The sequence below is a fragment of the Lynx canadensis genome, chromosome C1 (genome assembly GCF_007474595.2).
Source record: "Lynx canadensis isolate LIC74 chromosome C1, mLynCan4.pri.v2, whole genome shotgun sequence".
NCBI classification, from domain to species: domain Eukaryota; kingdom Metazoa; phylum Chordata; class Mammalia; order Carnivora; family Felidae; genus Lynx; species Lynx canadensis.
In genome coordinates, this window is record NC_044310.1 from 157,779,305 (window position 1) to 157,805,429 (window position 26,125).

At 36.8% G+C, this 26,125-nt stretch overlaps 1 protein-coding gene across 1 annotated transcript in view; it reads right to left on the reverse strand.

Annotated features, from left to right (window-relative positions):
• LRP2 (LDL receptor related protein 2) overlaps nt 1-26,125 on the reverse strand; it is a 138,455-nt gene that overhangs the window by 81,976 nt on the left and 30,354 nt on the right. Inside the window, exons 11-20 of the mRNA XM_030323741.1 lie at nt 20,215-20,352; nt 19,558-19,839; nt 18,169-18,408; nt 14,744-15,121; nt 13,298-13,546; nt 12,183-12,292; nt 11,065-11,249; nt 9,833-10,061; nt 8,534-8,711; nt 830-996 (exon numbers count right to left, since the gene is read on the reverse strand). Coding sequence (XP_030179601.1) covers nt 830-996; nt 8,534-8,711; nt 9,833-10,061; nt 11,065-11,249; nt 12,183-12,292; nt 13,298-13,546; nt 14,744-15,121; nt 18,169-18,408; nt 19,558-19,839; nt 20,215-20,352 — 2,156 coding nt within the window. The remainder of the gene's footprint in view (nt 1-829; nt 997-8,533; nt 8,712-9,832; nt 10,062-11,064; nt 11,250-12,182; nt 12,293-13,297; nt 13,547-14,743; nt 15,122-18,168; nt 18,409-19,557; nt 19,840-20,214; nt 20,353-26,125) is intronic.

The following is a 26,125-nucleotide window of genomic DNA, read 5'->3' on the forward strand; positions in this document are numbered from 1 at the left end:
GTTCAGCGCCATTGGGTGGGCTCGCTGCGTATAATACTATAACACCAGCAACACTTCAAAAATAATGATTTTTTCAGTGTGTCAGAGGACTCTGCAAGGCTTATCATTTGGGTTGCTTCTGATATTGGCTACAGAGATTTATTTCTTAACTACCACAGGCCATAGTCATAAAAATAACCCATCAAAGGTGAAAATCAGGTGGCCAGAAGCATATTTTACATAGAGGTGACAAGCCTCAAACAGAAAGATCTCCCTCTCTTCTTTATTTGTAATCTCTTTGCCCTTTCCCCCTCCTCACAGCTTTCTCCTCTAAAGGGTGAGCTCCAATAGAAAGGGAACTGAAGGAGGGCTCTTTTTATCCTGGAGGCAAAGATGCTGAGAAGATCCCAGCAGCCACATCAAATGCTCTCCTGGAATTCTTTCAGAGAACTACTGCTTTTTGTTTTGATTCATAATCATTTTAATATTCATCTAGTATCTTCTATTAGCTTAAAGCTCCTTAGGAGTAATCTTTGTTACTGATTCTTGGTGTGTATTCTACAGTTGGGAGTGGCTAGTTTGGCGCAGAGCAAAAGTAGACACTTAATAATTGCTTGCTGAATGAATAAATAACATCCAATAGGTTAAATGTGACTATTATCTGCTCTTTGCTCCAGGTCAGCCTCCTATTTACATCCTTCATTGATTCAAAAAAACTTAGCAGTAAATTAATTTATTTCTGGACCATTTCCCTTTTATCCACCCAGCAAAAGTTGGCTTATAAAAAGGCATTAGTGTAGGTAAGCTCTTTGAAACAAGTTATATACTTTGAATGTTATTCAAAACTTACTGGATTCTCAACCCAATAGATGAACTGCTCTGAGTCATCAAATTCAACATCATAACCGTTCATTATCCCTGCTATGGGAACCATAGCATCATTGCTCTTCACCTCAGGATTGAGGGAGATTCCAAAAATTATACTGTATCTCACAGTTATTAAGAAAGGTTGATCATCTGTGAAAATAGCAGATATCAGTCAAAATTATATCCTACTATTCCCAGACATTTAGAGTAATGGAAAGCAGTGGATTGTTACCATCTCATAGGATAAAACGCCATTGAAGCTTTGTAGCAAAAAATACCATACATGGTAGATATTTCATCAGACAATCCAGGGCCTTTGATTGGGTTTCAGTGGGTTGCTAGGTCACCAAACCTCCAACCATACATGCAACACTTCTGGACTTTCCCAACGTAGATCAGTATTTACCTTGCTCTTCATGAATTCATTACTTACATGGATAAAGCATCCATGTGTGTTGAGCATCACATTCTACACATAGAGAAACCTCACTAATACTGAATTTAAAAAGTGAAAGAAAACATACAGACTATTCAATTTATTAGTCTTAAGTGTGCTCAAAAAATAAAAACACTATCACGTGTGGCTTGGTGTTTATTAGAGATTTTAATTACTAAATAAAATCCAATTTATAACCTCCCCAATTGCTGTTGCCCAATGGCTGTCTTTCACACTAGATTCTAACTCCCAAAAGGTAGTGACTATGTCTGATTTACTATTATGTCCCCAGAACCTCACATGTAATCGTTGCCAAATAAATATTTGCTAACTAAATGAATGACCACATAAATGAATAAATGGATGGATGCATAAGTGGAAGTGTAAATAGTGTCTTCTAAAGTTCTCAAAAGTATCTGTATTTTGCAACTTTAAACATCCTCAAAATATCAAACTAGCAATTCACTTAACCTCCTTAATAGATAAAAGGTCCTTTTTCTTTTCTTTTTCATGCTTTTTTTTTTTCTAAGCAGGTTCCAAGGTTTATTTCAAGACAAAACCAACCACTGTGTAAACAGAATGCTTGCAGTAGAAACACCACACATCTTCAGCCCATAGGAAAGCACAAAGTCATACTAGAAGTTGTTTGGTGAGCCTCAAATATGGACTCTGGCCACTCAGGTTTGATAGACTGATGTCTTCTCTCAGATTGGAAACTTGCTGGCTAGGGACCAGAACTGATGACCAAGATTCCTCATCCCTTCCCAGTGCCAAAGACATGGATACACCCTGGCCATCTGTCTCTTCTTCTCTGGTCTAAAGGTCCTTTTTCAAAGATAATCTTTATCCTAGCTGTAGATGCTTTATCAAAAAAAAAAAAAAAATCCAAAATGATGAAAGTCAAGAGTGACGTATTTATAATTCTCTCAGAAAAGGAAAACTGGGGGCACCTGGGTGGCTCAGTCGGTTAGGCGTCTGGCTTTGGCTCAGGTCATGATCTCATGGTTTGTGAGTTCGAGCCCCGCATCGGGCTCTGTGCTGACAGCTCAGAGTCTGGAGCCTGCTTCAGATTCTGTGTCTCCCTCTCTCTCTGCCCCTCCCCCGCTCACGCTGTCTTTCTCTCTCTCTCTCTCTCTCTCTCTCTCTCTCTCAAAAATAAATAAACATTTAAAAAAAATTTTTTTAAATAAAAGGAAAACTGGAGTGTGAGTTTCATGTTATGAAGACATGTATATGACATATACCACATATTAAGCAAAATATAAAATGATTAATCATTGCATAATTTTCATCTGCTAAAAATGATGCTTTCATTATTTTGATAATCTGGAAAATTTTCCATCTTCAATGTGATTTTAAGTTTATTCTGAGAGAGAGACAGAGCAAGAGTGGGGGAGGGCAGAGAGAGAGGGAGAGAGAGGATCCCAAGCAGGCTCCTTGCTGTCAGCACTGAGGGCTCAGTCTCACGAACCGGGAGATCATGACCTGAGAAAAAACTCAGTCAGATGCCCAACCAACTGAGCCACCCAGGTGCCCCTGGCTCTTAACTTATTTTAACATCTCATTAGCTTTTCCTTTTTCCTGGCATTTCAGTTACTAAAAATTACTTAGCATTTATAAACCTGGAATAAATTTAAAGTAAATACTGCAACTATTAATGTTTATATTTTACAAAGTCCTACAATATATAGCATTTTGTCTTTCCATTAAACCTGTGAAGTTGTTTTCAGCTGAGGCCAATGAAACTTGCAGGGGCTAGTGAGAGTGTAGGTTCACAAGCCCATTCTCTCTTAACTGCTCCATGTTGCCTCTCTTCTGAACAAATGAAAGAGCCATAATAATCGCCCCTATTTATTGAGAATATGGGCCACATAGTATGCATCAGATATTATTTCACTTAATTTATCTCCCTGAAGCCTCCAAACCCTGTTTGTTAGAGTGTTACCCACACCACCCACCCCCAACTTTCAAATGAGCACAAAGAAATTAAACAATTGTCAGGTCTTCAGACTCCAAAACTTATGTTCTTAATCACAAAAAGTGCAGACTGGGTACTAGTTATTGAATATCAAATTACCACTCAATTCATTTAATTTAACACGCAGTAATAAAATGTGTAAGCTATATTGGGGGTTTATATGTACCTTGAAATTATATTGAGATATTTAATTATTTATTGATTATATGTTGTAAGTGTTCATTGGTTCAGTAAAAACAAGAAGTATTCCCCAATTTCACAGTAGAGATTATAAATTTTACTTACTCAAAACTGAATACTGCTCTTTTTAATGTGTAATTTTCATTTTGCTTAATTGGAGGAATTCTCAACCAAAGCACCTAAAGAACTGCATTTCTCATCCATCGAACATGGGCTTTCTTGATTCTTCCCAGAAGCACTCCTCTCAAGCCCTACCCAGCTCTACTCCTTTGGCCACTATTCCTTTGTCAGGCTAAGTCTCAGGCTCTTGATCTGATCGCTGCTGGCATATTTCAGAAAATATATATACCACTTACCACTAGTGAACATTTATGGGCAATGAACCAGAGGGTGGGAGTCATTTAGTGCTGCACTGGCAGAAAGTGTGAGAGCCAAGGCGAAGGATGATACCAGAGAGAGTGCATGAAAAGTGTTCTGTGGGAAAGATAAAACGAGTGATTTGATGACACAATACAGCCATAAGGGAATAAATAGGCGGAAAACACAGGAATGAAGAAGGAGCAAGAAAGAATATCGGAGGGCTTTGTCATTCACTGAACATTTACTGAGTGCTACTGCGTGCAACGAGCAAATATCAATGAATCAGGTGGAGGCTTAATCATCAAGGAACTTGATTCTACAGAACTAGGCAAAGTATATGGATTCTGGATCATAATGGCCATGAAGGAATATGCACAAAAGTACCTGGGGTGGGATGGGAAGGAGTTCAGAAGGAGGTGATATTTAAGCCATCCTACCACAGTATGTCTTTTGAAATTAAAAATCATTACTTCATTTTTATTCTTTATGTCATGATCCCATTAACATTAGTACTAGCAGGGCAAGAAGTAAAGAGGAAGCAGTTGGTAATGGGAAATTTATGTTGTAATTGAACAGCAATGTTTACTACTTCCTAGCTAGGTTCCCCTTAACTCAGACGTTGCACTAAATGATCAGCGCCTCAACCTTTCTAACAGTGTGTGCAAGGAGTGTTTTCTTCTTATGTTGCACATAATCACTGAGACAGTTGTCTTGTGTCTCGCTCACACTGAGTCGGAAACTCATTTTGGATTGGAGGTTGTTTATTGTAGAGGACGCTGGGCAATGTTTCGGTTTGCTTTTGTTGTTGTTGTTTATTTGGTTTTGGCATTGTGGAGAACATATTTTTGAAAGAATAAAAAGCTATTTTATGCAGAGAAAGTTCTTGGCTTAAAATTTTATGTCACCTCATTAGGAAAAAATAGAAATATCTCATAATTCCCTTACCCAACTGTAACCACTATTGGTGCTTATATGTGTTGTCTCCCAGATCTTTTTAATGCATATTTTTACATGGCCAGTGGTGAACAGCCTGCCTTTTCACTTAACCTCACCGTATGCACTTCCAGACATTTAGTAAACAATATTTTTAAAGCTATTTAGCCTGTAAATCAAGTCAAATGTTTTCATCTATAAATGTTAACAAGTCTTCTAAGCTTCTGATTGAAAAAAATGTGCCCCTCTTTTTCTTAGTTAACATATATTGGCATTCAGTTACCCAAGTGGTACTCAAAAATCAATTGAGCAATACTAAAAAAGTTCCACCTCAGTAAAGTCAGCCAATGGAAAACCCACTAGTGGAATTATTTGTGAAACAACAAAAGCTACTACTTAGATATCAATCACCATCAGATCGTTACATTGATTACACCAATCCCCAATGCACAGTTCAACAACCTTTGCATGGTGAAAGAATGCTTTGTATCCAAAATGTCTATAGCCTAGTTTAATCTCCTGCTGAAAGACTCTGAGGACACACTAAATTAAACAGTGTCAACAAGGATTAGGTGCATAATAAGTCTCTGAAGAAAAATGGCAAATGCCAATCCCTTTGTAAGCATTACCAATAATTAAAATCTGTCATCATGAAAGTATCATTGCAAAATATTATAACTTGATGGAATTCAATTTTCAGTAGGCCTACATTTGCAAAATCTGTAAACACCATTAATTTCCTGGATTCAGCAAAAATTTTCCACTTGAAAAATAACTTTCCCTCTAGATTAAGATTCTGTTTTCTTTTAGCTTAAGGATTTTTTATCATTAAATATTTAATTTTAACTTGTCTGCAACCATTTTTGTCAGGACCAAAACACATTCAAAAACTAAAGTCAAAGACCTTGAGTTTAGAATAACTCTCTAGATTTTTAAGCAAAGGTAAATGATTTTTAAAAATACTTTATTATTGGGGCAACTGTGTGGCTCAGTCAGTTCAATGTCCAACTCTTGATTTAGGCTCAGGTCATGATCTCGCAGTTTGTGGGTCCCAGCCCCTCATCAGGCTCTGCACTGACAGCACAAAGCCTGCTTGGGGTTCTCTCTCCCACTCTCCACCCACTCCCTGCTCACACTCTATCAAAAATAAGCAAACATTAAAAAGACTTTATTTTGTATCATGTACATACTCCAGCAGAAATCTCTTTTTTGGATTGATTGTATCTTTCCCTTTTGTTCTCACTCCCTAATAATACTAATAATAAGAAGAAGAATATCTCCATCAACCCAGTAAAGTATCTTGGATGAGACAAAGATTAAATTGCTCAAATAATCACTTAACAATCTTTCATACAAAGAAAACTTTCATTTTTAAAATACCAGATATTAAAGTTATTGCAGTTGGAGTCAGAAGGCCTATGCTAGAACACTCATCACTGACTATTAGTGACAACAATAAAAATGAGATAAGGAACCTGAGAGAAGGAAGCCATACACAAGTGTTAAGAATCCTTACTTCCTAAGTGCAGAATTTGGAGCTTCCCATTATCACTGCTTGTCTAGCTGTAACCAGGTAAAAGAAAACGTGAGCTTAAGGATTGTTGAGTCATATCCACACATAATATGAGCTTTATATACAGAAACTATTACAACTGAGGTGCTCAATTAAATCACCCCACATGGCATGCGTACTCCAAGGGAACACAGCACACGTCCCACATGGCATGCGTACTCCAAAGACTTGCTGAATCAAAGGGAACACAGCACACGTTCTGTTAGCAAGTGGCTTAGAGCTCACACTGCTCTGCTAAACTAAGGCAGCCTCCACACTTAAAGGGCATACGGTACCTCTCAAGCAAGTCACAGAATCGTAAGAAAGACTCCATCCTGAAGGACAAGCACAAGAATAAAGGTGCGGCGTCTGTGAGGAAAGCAAGCATAGATGGCTGCAGGAGGAAGAAGCACATGAATTTTCACCTGTAATGGAAAAAGAAGAGAAGAAAACATTGGCGAATGGAAAACCTCCCACATTAAAGTGCACAAAGTGAATTAATAAAGAAAATGTAGTAAAATGTAGTGCACACACACACACACACACACACACACACACACATATGCCATATCATTCAGCCGTAAAAAAGAAAATCTTGCCATTTGCAATCAGCATAAACTAAGTGAAATAAATCAAAGAGAGAAAGACAATATACTTGTCTATACTATAGTATACTATATGATATACAATATGATATAACTTATGCTATAAGTTATATAACTTATAAATACTATGTGCTATAACTTATACGTGACATCTAAGAAAAACCAAATTCATATGGAGAACAGATTGGCAGTTGCCAGATGCATGGAGTAGGTAGTGCACAAAATGGGTGAAAGTGGTCAAAAGGTATAAACTTCCAATTACAAGATAAATAAGTCCTGGGATGTTATGTGCAGCATTATGACTACCATTAACAGTATTGTATTATACATTTGAAAGTAGCTGACAGAGTAGATATTAAAAGTTCTCATCACACACACACACACACATTATAATTATGTATAATGGTGGATATTCACTAATCTTATTGTCATTATCATTTCATAATATATACATTTATCAAATCATTGTGTTGTGCACCTAAAAATATAATATTATATGTCAAATTTATCTCAATGTAAGTAAATAAATAAATTTTTAAGTATGCACATAGTCATGCTGTTATTGTCCCCCTGGAGGCCCCCAGCAGAGACTCAAATAGATTAAGTTACCTATGTTGGTTTGGTTTTTTCCTAAATTACTTTACCCTTCCCCGGCATCATGCTTTCAACACAAAACTCATAAGAGAAATAAGAGAGAGAAATGACTTGCCCAAGGTCACAGGTCAATCCTATCTATAACCAGCTTATGAACAAATAGCTACTGAGTAACCCAAAGCTGAGTAATAGACATACGATGCCAAATAACATGTGTCTCCTTGCCTAAGCTAAAAGATCTTTTTACATTAAATGAAATCAATGTGCATTTTCCCTTTGTCACCTTGAAATTTATCCACTATTGTCCAAATTTTGGTTAGATAGTAATCTTTTATCTTTCTATTGATTGTATCTTTGTGCATCTCTGCTTTTTTAAAATGAGGGAACCTATGTGCACCCCAGGCTCACAGGATGTCCTCTAGATCTTATACATTCTTATTATATATATTGCATTAGATTCATTAATCTATTCATTCACTCAAAAAACATTCACTGTGCTCTAAGCACTATTCTAAGCACTGAGAATACTATAAACACGGGAGCAGATATTCTAAAAAAGGGAGATAGAACTAAACTACCAATGCCAAATTTTTAAATCATCTAGCCACACACACATCTAGGATGTGTGGCGTATATCACATCTACATCTAGGATGACTTGGGATAGCTACACCTACAGGGCACTGGCGCCATAATAAACGAGTCCTAAGAATAAGCTCCTTTAGATCACAGAAGGGTAGCAATAAAAGGATCTAAGGGACTATCTGGTCTATGCAGTATTTGTCAGCCAAGGAAACAGGGATTTAGAAATTGTCACAGAGACAGTAGCCAATTGGGGAATAAAATGACACAGTTTAGGTCTGTTGTTGTTACATACAAGTTTTTAGTTTACCACGATAAATAAAAGTAATGAAAATGTTAGGACTGCGGTGGTTAGTAAAGAAGGGAGTATATTGCCCAAACAAATAGGTCTACAACATTGTACACTTAGCATTCTCAGAATAAGTGCTTTCCAAGCTATTCCCAGGCAAGTGTCTCTATATCACTTACTATTAGGTTGTTTCACAGGATGAACTGCAACAACCCCCAGGGGCTGCTGAATATTACGAATTATGACTGACTGGTTTCCACCATGCCACTTATTGGCTTGCAAAACCTGATAAGTAGAGCGGTCAGTCCAGTACACAGAGTCTTCAAAGATAGTTAGGGCATAGGGATGTCGCAGAATCTGTGAAGTGAAGAGAAAAGATGAGACCTTGGAAACCAATTTGTCAATAAATTTCATAAAAAAAAAATAAAAAATAAAAAAAAAATAAAAAAAAATTAAAAAAAAGAAAAGATGAGACTTTGCCAACAAGTACAAACCAAGGCAAAAAATGTAGAAAAGGATATCGTTTAGCATTTAATCATTTAAGACATAGGGAAGTCATTGTTCAGGAGACAGACAAAAAATACACTGCTTGACCTATAATTATCCCACTATAGCACTCAAGGTACTTTCACATTTTTGTCGCTTTCACGTTGAGAAAGCACTGTCACATTGTGTCGCTCAGTCTTCATTTTTTCTCTGGTCATTACACTGGGCATCCATTTTACAAATGAAAGCAACACTGAAGGGCAGAAAGTAAGGTGACTTATCTGTATCCCCTACTCCCAAGCCTTAGCCCCCTCCCCTGTTATCACCACTCGTTATCCAGTGCTATTTCTGCCACTACAGATTCACATAAATCTGACCGAGCCTACTTGCATGCTTCCTGAAGGGAGGGAGGCCCTGTCAGGGCCCCTTAAAGCCACAGAACTATCACCAATGGCAATTTTAAATAATGGCTCTTTGCTAAAATATATATTTCCTATATCTTCCCATTCAAATTGTGAAAATAAATTCACCATAATTTTCTGAATAAAAGTTGATTAATGTACAGAATTGTTGAATCAGTATGTTGTACACCCAAAACTAATATAGCATTGTATATCAATTATACTGAAATTAAAAAATACAAAATATACAACAGGCTATGATTTAACTGAGAAAGCTAAATATAAATTATTAATTTTTGCTTAACGCACTTTTTTAAAGTGTAGAAGCAACAGATTAGCCTCTACAGATCAACTTAATCACACAAATCGTTCCCACACATGGCACAATCTGACCATGAACTAGAATAAAAATATTTATTTTCTGTTAGCAAGGAAAGATGGATTGGCCCTCACTCCTGTTGATATTTCCTGGATTGACCTTGTAATGTCTAAGATACAAAAATTAATCTCTTAGTTCTCTTGTTAACTCTATTTGCTTTCTACTAAGCCGCTATTGTGGGTTCAGCGTGGTCTTCCTCAAAACCAACTTACCAAATCACTGGCTATCACCTGCCTCCGATGCTGTCCATTATAATCACAAAAGTCTATGTAGTCAAGATAGGAATCTATGAAATAGAGCAGTCTGTTGGGGTAGTCAATAGTTATGCCACTGGGCCAGAAAATCTTGTCCTGAACAATGACAGTGCGCAGACTGCCATCCATGCTAGCTCGTTCAATACGAGGGTGATGGCCCCAGTCAGACCAGAACATCAAATGGTCACTGTGGAAAGAAATCAGTTACCAGTCAGAAAGGATATATTTCAATAGGGAAAGTAACTGCCATTTTAAGTAATACAACATCATCTTTATGTTCTGCTTAAAGTAAATCATCTCTAATTCAGAACATCTATGTAGAGTTTATCATTTCCTCTGAGTGTCACAAAGTAAAACTGTAATCATAATACAATCATAAGCCATCTGGGTGTTTCTAAAATGTTCATAAAACATGCAGTACATAATGACAATGAAAGTCTCAATGCCTATTCATGTTTCTGTACAATCCACAAATAGTTGATCTAGAAAAATCCATCTGGCCTTGTTTATCTACCCTGTCATTTTTTAAGATAAGAGTCAATTTATTCATCATCAGAGATTCATCATAAATTTCACTGGTGTGTATTACTTTATAATATCTAGGAAATCTATATTGCATCAAACATAATTTGTCTAACTCACGATCTTACAGAGAAGAACTGAAGTTAGAGAATTTTAAGTAAATTCGAGGAAAGAAGCCATCAAAGGTTTCTAAGCACATGGGAGAATTTCTTCTTCCCGTTACAACCAGCGGGCAAAACTTTTCTTCCTTCCATGACATAAAACGGAGTTCTAATAAACATGAAATTGAAGCAGGAAAATCTTGCCTTTTTGGTTGTATAACCATGTTACAGCAAACTGGCCCGTCTATGGAATACCACTGAATGCATTCATTAGAGACCTAATTATATAATTCTATGACAATGAATTCAATAATTGTGTTACCAAGCTAATAAATCAATGTGTTCTTTAATTGAACAACCAATGGCTCTTATGTACTTTATGAAGAAGAGTATACAGATAAAGGAAGGGTACCAATAACTACTTGGATGGTTACCATATCTATAGAAATGTTTAAACAAGGTTTCATTTAAAATCTTAAGATACACGTATAGGCCATATCATGCTATTATTGTTTTTCCCTTATAACCATTTCAAGGCGATATCATTAAAAAAAAAAAAAATCTTACCTAATTCTGGGATCTAATGCTAGTCCCCTTGGATTTGATACATTTTGACTAATCAGCACAGTCCTGTGAGTCCCATCCAGTTTAGATACTTCAATTGTTTCCAGAGCATAGTCTGTCCAGTAAAGATTGCGACCTACCCAATCTACCACCATACTTTCAGTCATGGTGACACCACTGTTAAGTAGCTAAAGAAAAAAGGTGAATTAAGAGTGAATTCTACGGAGAATGAATAAATTGAAATTATGTAAATAATTATATGAATAGATTGCAGTTCTATGAAAATCTAGAATAAGGCAACTAAATTTGTCCTAAGATTGCTTGTAAGGATTAGAAAATGTTGTCTTCCATGTAGCTAACCACCAAATCAACAGTACGGCATTCCACGAAAAATATACTACATTTTGTAGAATTGAATACTCTGGGATAACTCTACCGTTGGGTGAGTGTGTACTTTCATTTGGTTTCAAAGCTTTTGCATTTAAACAAAAGCTCTATCCATTCGCTAAATTGGCAACACTATGAAACTTTATAACGTTCACATGCCAAAATAATATCTTTATTGATTAAATGCCAACAATTACAAAATAAAGTCCTAAGGGGCAGAGGAAACATAACCATCAAGGGTCGAGAAACTGAAACTGTGGGAGATGGATTGAAAAATATAACTAAATTAAAGCTAAAGAAAAGCAACCCCTTAACTACCCTGCATTTTCCTCTGCTCTCATCCACTAGGGAAAAAAAAAATTACAAAAGCTATGTCAGAGAGTTTCTGAAGTCTCTGCGTCATGTGACCTGGAATTTAGAATCATGGATCCACCTTCAGACGTCACATTCTTTTCTAAAACACGCATATACTGGGAGTTATGAATGCCCAGGCCCCTTGGGTGCAATGTGGCCCAAAAGGAAAAATGAGAGCTACCCAGGATGAGGTAGGACCTGTTCTCACTGATGAGTAAGAGTAATAATCCCAAGACAGGGGGACTAGTGAGGCCATAGATCAGTAGAAATGTACTTACTACTCTTCTATCTGTTCCGTTTAGAAATGCACTCCAGATTGTACCCTGACCTCCATCAGACCAAAAGACACGGCTACTGATTGAATCAAAATCAATAGCTACAATGTGAGAACCATTCCGGACAACTGAATAGATATTGTGAACCTGGGAGGTGATATTGTCAGCAACAATTTGGTTCCGACTTGCCACAAGTAGCAACAGACTTTCGGATGCTATCCAAGAAGAAAATGCAAAAATGTCAATGAATCAGGGAGAAACCACAATTAAATTAAAACATCTCTTAAATATTTGATGCAATACTTTTGATAACAGAAGGAAGATATAATTCCAAACTATCGTAATAGGGAAAGCAAATTCCTAAAAAAAATAATTTAATCACTTCATTCTTTATCTTGATAGCTCATTTTCATGAGTATTTAAAACCAGCTTTTTCCAAAATATCTTTTTTCCTTGAGTTATACCCCAGTGTTTGCCTAAATATCAATCTGGAGCAAACTACACTTGCATTGTTCCAGTTACTATTTGTTACTTTTGCAGTTACTTTTGAATTTTATCTTCTTTCCTAGAATGTGGGCTTCCTGATAATTCTTCCTGATAAGAATTGTGTCTTAAATATTTTTGTTTTGCCTCAGGCACTGAGCTGTGGCAGAGACTTTTAATTATCTCTCAATATCTCTTCACTTCCTTTTTAGTAATAAATCATACCAAGTTTTAGCATGGTGCACAGCCTTCCCCCGCCCCTGGACTGTCTACCATTCAGCCTCCTACTTGAAAAAGAAACTATTATGATAACCTTCTTTATTTGGTCATTTTTTTAGGTGAACCATCCAAATCAATATCCTAATAGCTAGTATAATCACTTTCACATAGTAGAAACTGAATTAATATTGGTTGAATTGAATCAACTAAGCATTATATATAAAATGCTTAAATATGATATAGAAATAATTTTTAATATAAAAGCCACTGATACTTTAAATAACATAAAAATCATCTACCTATTTATATTTTGCTCTCTATTTTCCAAAATACCCCAAGATCTTTATAATTCTTAACTTATTTAATCCGCACAATAAACTGTGGGTTAAGGAGTTACATAACCCATCCAGGATTCAACTCCAACACTATCAAATGCCTGCATGCAACATTTGATCTTAAACTCTGGAGTGTGCTGTTATTCTGGCTGGAGGTAGTTCACTTTCAAGTTCAGTTATTACCTGTAACTTTGCAAGTCCTTCCGTTAGTGTCTAACGTGTATTCTTGATCACACCAGCACCGGAAGGAACCTCTCATATTGTAACAATGCTGGCTACAAAAGCCTGGGACATCACATTCATAGATGTCTTCACAGGTCTTAGAGTCATTGGCAAGCAGGTAACCTGATGGGCACACGCATTGAGCTCCATAGGGCCCCTGAACACATTGGTGAGTGCAACCACCATTGGAATCTGAGCAGCTGTCCTGATCTAGAATAAAGAAAGAGAAATCACAAAGGAAAAAAGTCAGGAATCTTTGCTTTTTTTTTTGTCCCACCCTGTTGTAATATTTATCATACGGTCTCATGCCACCTTCATTGTAATACCTGGGTAAGAACTAAGAGCAGCTATTCACTTGGATGAGCTCCACAGGCTAGTCAGTGTCTGCTCTAATTTCCTTAAGGATTTACTCTCCTCCACAATCACTGTACTTAAACCACTTTTTTTCACTACCACTTCTATTATAATTCCATTTAGTGCAATGAGAGAAACTTAGGGAAATACTGTCGACATCAAAAAACACAACTGTCATTGAGAAAGCATGAAAAGAGACCTAAATTACTTCCTGCTTGCTTTCTGACATTCTTCTACCTATACAGAAATGAAAGATGAGACATTCAAAAGCAAGGCTGGAAGGTCTATGAAAGGGAATAAATGGAAAGGGAAAGGAAATAAGAACATTAGAGGGCACAGATCCACCAACATGCCATCACTCCTTCCTTTCAGGGCCACAGCAGGAATGCCTGAAGCCACCCAAAGTTGGTTCACATGGCTGGTATGCAAATGCCTCTACTTCCATGTGTACTCTAACTTATTTTTAAGAGACGTGACAGGAAACATGCTCCAGAGAGGGAAGTAAGTCAAAATTACTAGAATATTTTCAGCACAAACACAATCCATATAATATCATAAGAATCTAAAATATTTTGCAATCATACCTGGCTGGGGTTCATCTGAGAGTGAGCATTGATTAAAGAGGAAAGAAAGAAAGGACAGCAATTAGGATTACATGCCAGTCACAGGATTTTAATCACAGCAAACACAAATCCCCGGACTTCATTTGCTTTGTGGCAAGTTCTGATTGAAATTAGAAAATATTAAAGTTAGAAAAACTTAGGACCACAATCCAAAACAAAAATTAATTTGACAATCTAATGGCCTCATTTAGTCCCATTTTTCTAAAAAAGAAGTAAAAACACAGAACCAAGTGCAAAGGATTTAATGAGAAATATCATCCAGTGGTGATTTATTTGAAGTCCATGATGCTTATCCCTACACAGATTTGAATTCATAGAGGAACTGAAATCCCTTCCTTAAAGCTGCATGGGGACTCTGACAATGGTGATGCACAGAAGGCCACTGCTCAGAATGAATTTATGGCCATTAAACTGTGGTCAGGAAACTTACTGCAAAGTGGGGATTCATCTGTCCCATTGGGGCAGTCAGAGATGCCATCACACACTGCACTCAGATTCACACAGATGCTATGGCCAGGGCACTGCCATTGCCAACTGGGACAGTGAAAGGCCTGAGTAGGGCAGTCCTTCTCATCACTCATATCCCTGCAGTCATTGTCCCCATCACAGAGCCAATCTCTGTAGATGCAGTTTCCATTATCACACAGGAAGTGAGTTGAAGGGCAGGTCTTGGGGGCACAGCCGTGATGCTCATCAGATCCAAAGATGCAGTCTGGGTGCCCATCACACTCCCAGCTCTTCGGGATGCAGACACCATCTGCTTGGCACTGAAATTCATCTGGGTGGCACATCCCAGGAGGCCTAGTTGCTAAGATAAATGCATGGGAGAGATGAGCTTATGAAGGTAATTCATAATCCTTTTTATATAATTCCTAGATTAAGAAGAAATGATTTTGGATCAATGGTAGGTTTCTGATAATGACTATAACAAATTTAATATTAAAATCTAGAACGATATAGGGTTCTCAGACATTGCAGTGCACAAAAATTTTTCTACAAGTCCGATTTGTCCCTGAATCAAAAGAAAATCGTTTCATGTGTTTTTGACGTTCGTTCAATTACAGGTTAATAATAAAATTCATCTTCTTCTTTATTAAATAATCACCAGTTCACTTCAATAGAATTCAAATTGCCATTAATTTGTTACTTTGAATTGATCAGTTTAATATCAAGTATTTGGATGTTGTTAATTTTCCCTCAAATGAACTACATCCAATGAAACCAGCACACAATAAGTAAACAAAGGGTGACAGTAAGTCCTTAATTCTTTGCTAAGTTTCCACTATGCCAAGTTTCCTCCCAGGGACCTTGTAAGGCAACCACAAGTCAGTGGCAATTGGTAGTTTAACCACAAATCATCACAGAAGAATTCCATGTTTTCAACAGATAACAGGAACACCAGTGACTACGAATTTCTGGGTGTTGTATACATCTATAAAGTATTAAGCATTTTATTTAACTTTTATTTTTATACATAGGTTTAAAAACTTATTTTCTGAATGGGGAGGAAAATTGATAAACACCTGCTTTTCATGGTCGAAAACACCATTGTTCTAACAAGTGATCAACTTAAATCCATTTGACACAATTAGTGAGCAATAAAAAATCATGTCCACTATAGGTCTCTAGCCCATGGAGATTATAGATCTGTCAGATTTATATTTTATGAAGTTCTCCTTGAATCCTATGACTAGAAGGAATTTCTTTTCCGTGAACCCAATTGAATTTTATCTGTATCATTTCTAAGGCCTTCATTAATATGTACCTTGCTTCAATTATTTCTTATGTTATATAATTTCTTACCCTACTCTAACACATAACATCTTAGCAGATATTCAGCAAAAAATAGCTACAAAAGAATTCGAGTCAATATCAAATACCACTCCACACCCTATCTATACCATGATTTGACCGCTCTACTGAAATTTAAAAGAAACAATTAAGATATCATTATATATAGCAAGCCTCAAAAATTTGAAACCCATGAATTTGGGATGTCCTAGGAAATATTCATAGTGAGAACAAAAATATCTAAGAAACATGGAACCTACTTAAGAGACTGGAAAGTGCCCATTTGTAAAACCACTTGATTCACAAATTTAAGTTATTATTTGGAAATACCTAGTCAACTCTACTGTATATTCAATACTGTATGTTCAATACTCTTTGATAATGGTTTGTAATTTAAGCTGTCTTCTCTCCAGTGTATGCGAATTAGAAAAAACCTGTGGTAATATGAAATGATTCCTTGGCCTGAAACATGTAGGAATATGGTACTTACAACAGTCTACCTCATCAGAGTGGTCATTGCAGTCAAAAACACCATCACAACGATATATGTTGCTAATACATCGACCCTCACTGGCACATTTGAATTGGGAAGCAGTGCAATTAATTACTAAGAATGAAAAAAAAAAAAGCATTCGAAATTAGCTCAAGGAAAAAATGACTACACATTTTTAAATGTCATGAATACAAATAAAGCAATCCACTTACCACAACCATTTTCATCAGATCCATCAACACAGTCCTTGTCCCCATCACAGACAAAAGATAGGTCAATACATCGATGATCAGGACAACGAAACTGACTAGGTAGGCATGTCTCTGTAAATTCTAACGTCATTCAAAAACAAAACCAAGTAACAGTTTATTTCTTGTTCAGTGTGTACCGCACCGAAGCTGCAAAATGCTAACGAGATACACAGGTTATCTCATTTGTACATGTGTTCAAAATTCCTTCACATCAGCCATATAGCCAAAGTTAGCCCAGAAGAGTACTCAAAGCCAGGACAGTTTGAGGGAAGAGGAATAAGAAGATTATAGGTCAGAGTCAGATTCTGTGATTAAACCTTGAAAAATACATTACACTTACCAAAGTGAGCATCATGGGCTTGGACTGGACTATACCTCATGAATACAATTGGGTCTGTGACTTTCCACCAAAGCTAAGCAACGGAGCCCAACTGGGCACCATGGTCAGCCTGACCCAAATGCCGCAACAGTATATAGACAGATCATGACTGGATTTAGTCCAAAGTCTAAGCAGAACGTTTCTAGAAGCCAGGGTCCTACCTTGCTAAAGAGACATACCCTTAGAGTCAGATGTGCTGGCTGTCCCATCCACAATATGAAGCTATATTAAATATAGACGCACAGAATGTGAAAGCTAGAAGAGATCTGAAAACCCATCTGCTACAGAGGGAAGTGACTTGCCTAGTCATGTAACCAAGACTAGACCTTGGTCCAGGGAACTCCATCCACCTTCAACTACTATTGTAGACACAAAAACAAACAACAACCTAAATGAAATCAGAACTAGCAAGATGAAAAGCAGGCAGACAGCACCAATGAAATTTAAATTTTCTGTGCTTCTGTGCTTTATTCCCTTTTTGCCTGTATGAAACAAAAAGAAAAACCAATAGCCAAATGTCTTATACGATTTAGAATAAAACAAATTTGTGATATATAGATAGATATAGATATCTATATCTATCTATATATATATATCTATATATCACAAATTTGTTTTATATAGATATAGATATGTATACCTATCTATATATACATACATACATATAGTGGATATATAGTGGAGGAATTGTTTCCCACTCGTGTCTGGATGTTAGACAGACACAGTCCTTTTTCTGCATCCATAAAACTCAGTGATCAGAGGACTCTAAGCATCTTTACTCTTTACTCTGATAGCCTATTGATACAGGGATTGACAGATGGAACAATGATTACAATCCAACAAAAACTGTGTGAGCCTCAGAGGAAAATGTGCAAGGCCTATTAATTGTTCAAATCTATTCATTAGGCTGACCAACCAAGAGAAGTCTGCGCAAAACTTACCGCAATTCTTCTCATCAGATCCATCTGCACAATCATTATCTGTGTCACAGAGCCAGCTCTTTGGGATACACAGATTATTATCACAGGTGAATAAGGATGCAGGGCAGGAAGTGGGTGCCTGGGACGGACAGTTCTGCTCATCACTGCCATCCACACAGTCATTCTGCTTGTCACACTTCCAGTGTGCAGGGATGCACTCTCCGTGGCTACAGGTGAACGCTGAAGATGCACAGGAATTATCTACAACGGAAACAAACTGGTCACAAAGACATTTGCTTTTACAGCCCTATTAAGTGAGTTCTTACCTTGTAAAGGCCCAGTTCTTCAACGGGAGCAAATATACAAAATAAAGAGAGACGTGCACGTCATTCTTATCATCACCATTGGCTGACATTTATGTAGCAATTAATTGTCATAAGCCAGGCATTTTTCTAAGTGTTTTATACATACTTTTTCTCTCTTAATCTTCACAAGTATACTGTGTGGTATGTATAATTATCTGCATTTTACAGATGAGGAAACTGAGGCTTTGAGAGATTTAGGAATCTCCCTAAGATTCAATCTCTAGTTGGTGTGACCTGAGACCCATCCCGTACTTCTCAGCTACACTTCGTCTAATCTCAGTTTCACACTTAGTATAAAGAAACCTTGAAAAGGTGTCATTGGAAAAACGCAAATTGATAAAATATTCAGGTAAAAATTTGTACATTTAAAACAAGAAGAAAATTTTAGAAATTTCAGACAAGTGGGCACTTTTATTTTCAAATCTGACACTCTTCTTTCTCTCCAAAAAGACAGGTTATCATTATTATTGATCTCACCTTAGATTTCAATGATTCTTTTTTTTTTATTTTAATGGAATGCTTTTGTTTTCTACAATAGCATTCATTAGGCCCCCGACTTTATACACCAGATTACCATGGAAAGAAGAATGTAAACATTAAGACCATCAGTTCACCCCTATTTTACTCCAAAGTGGGGGAAAGGAAATATACCACTTGAAATTTTCAAACGCAATGATTACAAGTACCGATTATGAAATATATTCTTTCAGATACTAAAGGTTATAATCTATTTATTCTGACTTGACTTTTGGAGGAGCTTGTAATGACTGCATTGGTCCAAACATCCAATGTCAGATAAAAACAAAATGTTGCTGAAGATAGCCCAAATCAATGGTAGAAATCAACTGTAGCATGATCTATGAATGATATTTACTATCTAGCTTCCTAAAGCCTTGGGGGTACATATTAAAAAATCCAAACTTCTAGAAGATTTTTCCCCCACAGAGATAACCCAACCATAAAAAAGAAAAAAAAAAGAAAAAAAAAAAGGCCCGCCTCTCTGTTCTATTCGTCACTGAGCATCTCCTATGTATAAGCTACTTACTAAATTTGCCACATAGGTGCTCATCGCTGTTATCATGACAGTCATCTACTCCATCACAGCGGTAGTGACTGGGCACACATCTGCCGTTGCTACATGGAAAGGAAAGGGCACCACACTGCTCCAGGGGTGGTTCATGGGATGGGTCTTCCTGGCATGTCAAGTGATTAGAAGTCAAATTCATTCCATACGGACAACCACACACCCGCTGGAAATTTGGCACTGGGAAGCAGAAGTGGCTGCAGTCACCGTTTGGATGTGTGGGTCGGTTACAGTAGTTAGAACCTGCAAAAGCAATGAGGGAGACAGTGAGTTATGTACATTTCCACTGGGTTGATCACAGGGTTAGTGGTGAAGGAAAACAAATGGGAAAGAACAGTATTCACACCCAACACTAAAAAGTAGCTGCTTCTTAGAAATCAACATGCCAAATGGAACATTCAGTTTAAACACAGAAAACGTCCTAAAATGTGTTTTTCCTGACAATATCTTTAGGATTAACAAAGTTGAACAGAGATTGTTAAGTCTTACACTATTTAACTATCTGGGTAGCAGGAATATATAACAATCAGGAGCTATATTAAATCATACACACTAAAAAGTAAAGGAGCCACCATATTAAACAAAATACAACCATGTAAAAGAACTTGGCAACCTCACCAGTCTGAGTGTTGGCATCATATGATTTCACATGCATTATATTAGTGATGCCGCTTCGGATAACTCTCATGTCTCCACCATCCATTTTCCTCACTCGAACGATGGCACCCAGTCTCCAGTCGGTAAAAAACACATAGTCTAAGAAGAAATACCAGTGATTAGTATTATCATCACAGCTCACTTTAGAAAATGCAATAGACTTGTAACGCTTCTTGCAAATGTGAGAAGATTCTCCCACAAATATCTGTAATATATTTCTGTGATCATTTTCTGTGACTTATTACTCTCTAGAAATGGCTCCTTAGAAGGCTACATATTTTTTTTTAATTTTTTTTTCAACGTTTATTTATTTTTTGGGACAGAGAGACAGAGCATGAACGGGGGAGGGGCAGAGAGAGAGGGAGACACAGAATCGGAAACATGCTCCAGGCTCTGAGCCATCAGCCCAGAGCCCGACGCGGGGCTCGAACTCACGGACCGTGAGATCGTGACCTGGCTGAAGTCGGACGCTTAACCGACTGCGCCACCCAGGCGCCCCAGAAGGCTACATATTTAATGATACCAGAGTTCTGGTTCAGGCAGGCATGTATGGAGTATTGTGATGGTATTTAATAGCAATTAGGTTTGGACTTCCATAGGTAAAAATAAAAAATTGGATTATTCAATAGAGCATTAGATGTGTCTCATATGAACGAGTTCTTATCCCACCTAAAGCACTAAACTTCTCAGTGCTTATAGGCAAGTACTTAACTGGATGAGGGTTCTTTTTTTAGTAAAATTAAGGAAATAACTAAATCTCTAAGCTCCCTTCCAGATCAACCCTTCTATATATCCCATGTCTTAATTGAGGACACTAATTTTGTAGCTCTGGGGATCAATCAAATTATCCACAGAAGTGTGCCTACCTCTCCAACTGTAGTAATATTCCATGAAGTTCAAAATAGTTAGTCATGTTCCCTTTATGCTACCAGAGCAAGAAAGTAAACACACACATTTTGAATAGAATCAGTGGATTTTTCTTTTTAACAATACTTTAAAATTCCCAGCTAACCAAAAAATGCCAAAAATGCCACAAATTTTATCATTAGACCAATTTCCCTTATCTGTGGCCTAATCAATGACTAATCAGTCACTGGACTTACTAAACCTTATCTAGACTGACTGACAATCTCAATCCCACCACTCATGAAGGTATCTTACTATACTTAAATAGATAAGAAGTTCAATAAACCTTTCACTCCTGTGTGGTGCACAGATAGCCAAGCATATCTAGCCTTTCCATAAAAAGAAGGATAATTTCTATGGTGTTGTGCAATCAAAGAATTTTCCAGGGGCCCGTGCGTGGCTCAGTCAACTCTTGGTTTCAGCTCAGGTCATGATTTCCCAGTTTGTGGGTTTGAGTCCCACATCAGGCTCTGTACTGACATGCAGAGCCTGCTTGGGATTCTCTCTCTCTTCCCCCTCTCTCTCAAAATAAACTTAAAAAAAAAATAATTTTCTATAAGAAATTCACAATGAAGGGCAGTGTTGGGAGAAACCTACTACTATTATTATTATTATCATCATTATTATTACTATTATTATTATTATTTGGGGAACATGGTGTTGCTTTTGTGAGTATGCACTAAAATTTTTTTCATACTGATGAAACCAAAAGGTATTGAAAGTGCCTTTTTATTCAATCCCAAAACATTCCCTCAAGGAGCAGGAAAAATTTAACATTCTTACAATGTTCCTATGTGACATCAAATGGCTGTCTGACATCATTAGTGAAAAGGGAGTAAGTGGAAAGGCATAAATAGAAAGGGGTGAGTATGTAGAATTGACTCATCTCATCACAAAAACTTACTCTCTCAAGAGCATTTTTAAAATATTTTTAAATACCATGCACTCCTCCACAGATAAACAGCAGGATGGAACATGCAATATATTTACTACCTATTCATTCCACACTATATGCATGGGAGAAAGTCTTTGATTTACAGTCAGTATCTAGCCTGTTAAAGCACCTTGCTAATTATCCAGAGTAGGATGTTCCATCCAAGTACACAAGTAGCATATGGTCCAGGGCCGTTTGTGGATCACAAAACGGCACTAACTGGACTTATTACGGTTTGTCAAATAGAACCAGGTTAGATTTGAGTCTCTCTTCATCCTCTTGGCCTGGCAATTTTGTATAATGCGCAAGCTATACAATCATTTGCAGAAACCTTGTGTTCAAGACTAAATAAACCACCTGTTTCACAATGCCAAGCTACACTCAACTCAGTACCACCACTCCACTCAAGAGGGGAGCCAGGACAAGGAAAACTGAAACATTGTGATCATTGCTGCTGTGTTTCCCAGAATTTCACACCCCCAAGCAATCTTTACTAGCAGCATTAAATTATCGGAAAGGTTCATGAAAAAGCAACTACGTCTTGCTATTTTTCACAAGACATACACTAATTTCTATATAACAACAATGATATCAGTTACCCAATATGTGTCTAAAAAGTTTCAGAGTCATTCAGTGCCTATGCAGTTGATAAATATGTGTAGTAGCTTTCCCACATGAATTCTAAGAAGGTTTTTACAAAGAATAACAAAACACAAGACACCACAAACACTCCTAGTGTTTTATTCTTAAAAGTGATAGAATCAGTAGTTTATTTCTTTGGGGGATATTTATATCATAGAGTACTTGGGGAGTTTATAATACATGTAATCTACAAAATGCTATACCTATATAAATTGTCAATTATTATCTAAAAGCGTCTAAAACAAAAAATTCACAAAGTGAAAAAAACCAAATGTTTTGTCTACACATAATAGCACCATTCTCATTTTTTGTATTCTAAAGTAACCAACTTTTCTGGAGTTGTGAGATTGCCAAATGAGGATGAGTCTACTGTTAACAATTTGCAAAGTATAAAAAAAACACACACTTTTATTGCTTCAAAGCATACCTCCAAAGACAGTAAGTCCAAATGGATGTGTCATCTGCTGTATATGGCCCAGGTTTCTTCTGTCTAAGCCATCAAAGGTGCTGTGCTCAATTTTATCAAAAAAGGCATCTACCCAGTACAACCGTAAAGCACTAAAAATGATAAAATACTTAGTTATCTGTTATCCAGAAACTAGTAATGCACCCTTTCCACGGAGGACAATCATAAATGGTATGTTCAGTTGAAACATTTATTAAACAAAGTTTTAAAGATTAGATTATACTCATTAAAAATGTGATAGTTTTTGAAAATGGCATGATTTCATTCTTTTTCATCACCTTACTTATGCCCCCCACCAATGATACAATACGTTCTAACGAAGCAATTTTTAATTGTCTTAAAAATTTTTTAATGTTATCTTCCAGTTAGGTATTTTATTTTTCTCCTGGTTAAGTCCATAAGTTAACAAAATATTGGTAGTAATCTATGTTTAAAAGGCTACATATATTTCTTCCTTTTGTCTCTTCTATAGACTACTTTGGCATTCCTCTCTGTAAGCTTTTTTACCCCGTTATCTTTTCCTATGTTCCTAGATCATCAATTTCCTGAGAACTCTATCCTATACTTCAAAATTCTCCCAGAGTATATGTATGCAAATACACATTTGTTAATTAATTGACACTAAAGATTTCCTACCCACAAGATGCTCCCTATGAAAATTACACATCACCTGAACTTCATCAAATCCCCTATCCTACTTCTAATGTGATTTCCATCTTGCCTCCTCTGTATGGACCTCCCACAAGGTCCTATCATTCTGCTCCCTCTATCAATATCCTCAGAATGTTCATGAGTGCATTAGTTTTCATCCCAGCAGAAGCTGGCTAACTATGTGTTCTTTGTGTCCTTGTATCATACTATGTCCTTCTCCCAGTGCCAATGATGTAAAAATATCTGAGTGCAAGTAGTACCAGTTTCCTCATTCCATCATACTGCTTAATGTGGTCCACACTAAGAGGGAACTTAATAATTCACAATGATTCCTACTTACCCCCAGTCAATGGCCAACCCATTGGGCCATCCAAGAGTAGTGTTTACTATAGGCAAAAGGTTAGATCCATCACTCCATGCTCTCATAATTTTAGCAGGACGGAACCAATCAGTGAAGAATATATACCTAGAAAAGAGGTAATAAATCAAAAATGTTAACACTGGAACAAACTACATGACTCAGATTTTCCAGAGACATGTTACAATTTCATTTTCTGTATATGTTCTTGAGCTTATGCAGAAAAAATAAAATCTGTTTAATAGGCAAGTTTAGTGTACTATCGATCTCTTAATTAAAAATTCAGTTAGCAATATATAACTAAAGTCATAAATACAATGGCATTAAAATGGGCATCCAGAGCAGAGAACCAATGTGCTAGACTTGGGACATGAAACTATTGTCACCAAGTAGATTCTTTAAAAAGACATAATTCAGGTTACATTTTAAGATTTTATTTTTTTTTTATTTTTTTTTCAACATTTATTTATTTTTGGGATAGAGAGAGACAGAGCATGAACGGGGGAGGGGCAGAGAGAGAGGGAGACACAGAATCGGAAACAGGCTCCAGGCTCTGAGCCATCAGCCCAGAGCCCGACGCGGGGCTCGAACTCCCAGACCGCGAGATCGTGACCTGGCTGAAGTCCGACGCTTAACCGACTGCGCCACCCAGGCGCCCCTAAGATTTTATTTTTTAAGTAATCTCTAAACCCAACATGGAGCTTGAAACTACAACCCCTAGATCAAGAGTCACACGCTCCACTGACTGAGCCAGCCAGGCACCCCTGGGTTACTTTAAATACTCCCAAGTTGTTGAAATGAAATAATATACTATGAGCAAGAATACAGATTTTAATCTCTCTTTCCTCTCTGGATTAAACATCTAGGTCACACTAGATAGCTCTTTAGTCATCTTCCACAAGGAAAGCATTTCATCTCGGTTGAAGAATGCACCCAAACCAACTCTCACTCTCTATCCAAGGTAAACTTTTATTCTGAGGAGTGACAAAAAGAAAAATCTAGGGGTAAAAAAAACAAACAAACAAACAAAACTTTTCTCTCTCATATGACCCTTAAAATTAGTCTTTCCAAAACATAATTTTCTGAAATGTGACTTCATATTATTTAAATGAAGGAGTCAGTAGGAAAGGAATTTAACAGCTCTTCAAAACCAAATGGCTAAGATTTAGTTTAAGATAAGTTCATTAGGAAATCAACTCTTTACAGGGCAATAAAATGTATTATTAATAATATCACCAGTTTTTAAATGTTTCTTACATTATTTCACAGGAAGAAATTTAAATACAAAATAAACACTCTAGAGGCATCATACAGAGTTCTTTAGACACAAAGGCTTTGTAGTCAGATAGGTCTGAAATTTGAGTACTAACTGTTGTTTATCAGGTATTATATCTTCCTGGCTCACAAACCAGCTTTTGAATTAGACAAGATTATGTAAAGTGCTTACTCTGTGTCCTCCAGAAATCAGGTTTTAGTGATTTACCACTCACTTTTTTTCTTTTTAAACTCCACTCAAATACAGCTACCAAGCTCAGACTTGTTCCAAACAAACATATTCGCTATTAACCAGATTTAAATAAGAAAGGTAAGAACCTAAAAGGAATAGTATAAACTGTTCTGTCTTTTCTTGTCTGACACCACCAATCACGGAATGGTTAAACATGAAACTTAGTCTGTGGTCTGAAAGACTTTTTATTCTGAAAACTACTGAATGATTAAGCAAGTTTTGCCACGCTTTGTATCAATACATTAAAGCAGGGAAAGAATTTGATCCTTTCCTGATAATTCCACTGCACATTCAATCCTTTTCTACTGAATCTGTATCACATTGTTGGTCCTCTTCAATTGTGGAAAAAAAAACACACTTCAGTGAAGACTGGGAAAGCTGAAACTAAGGAGAAAGTGATTTCAAGGA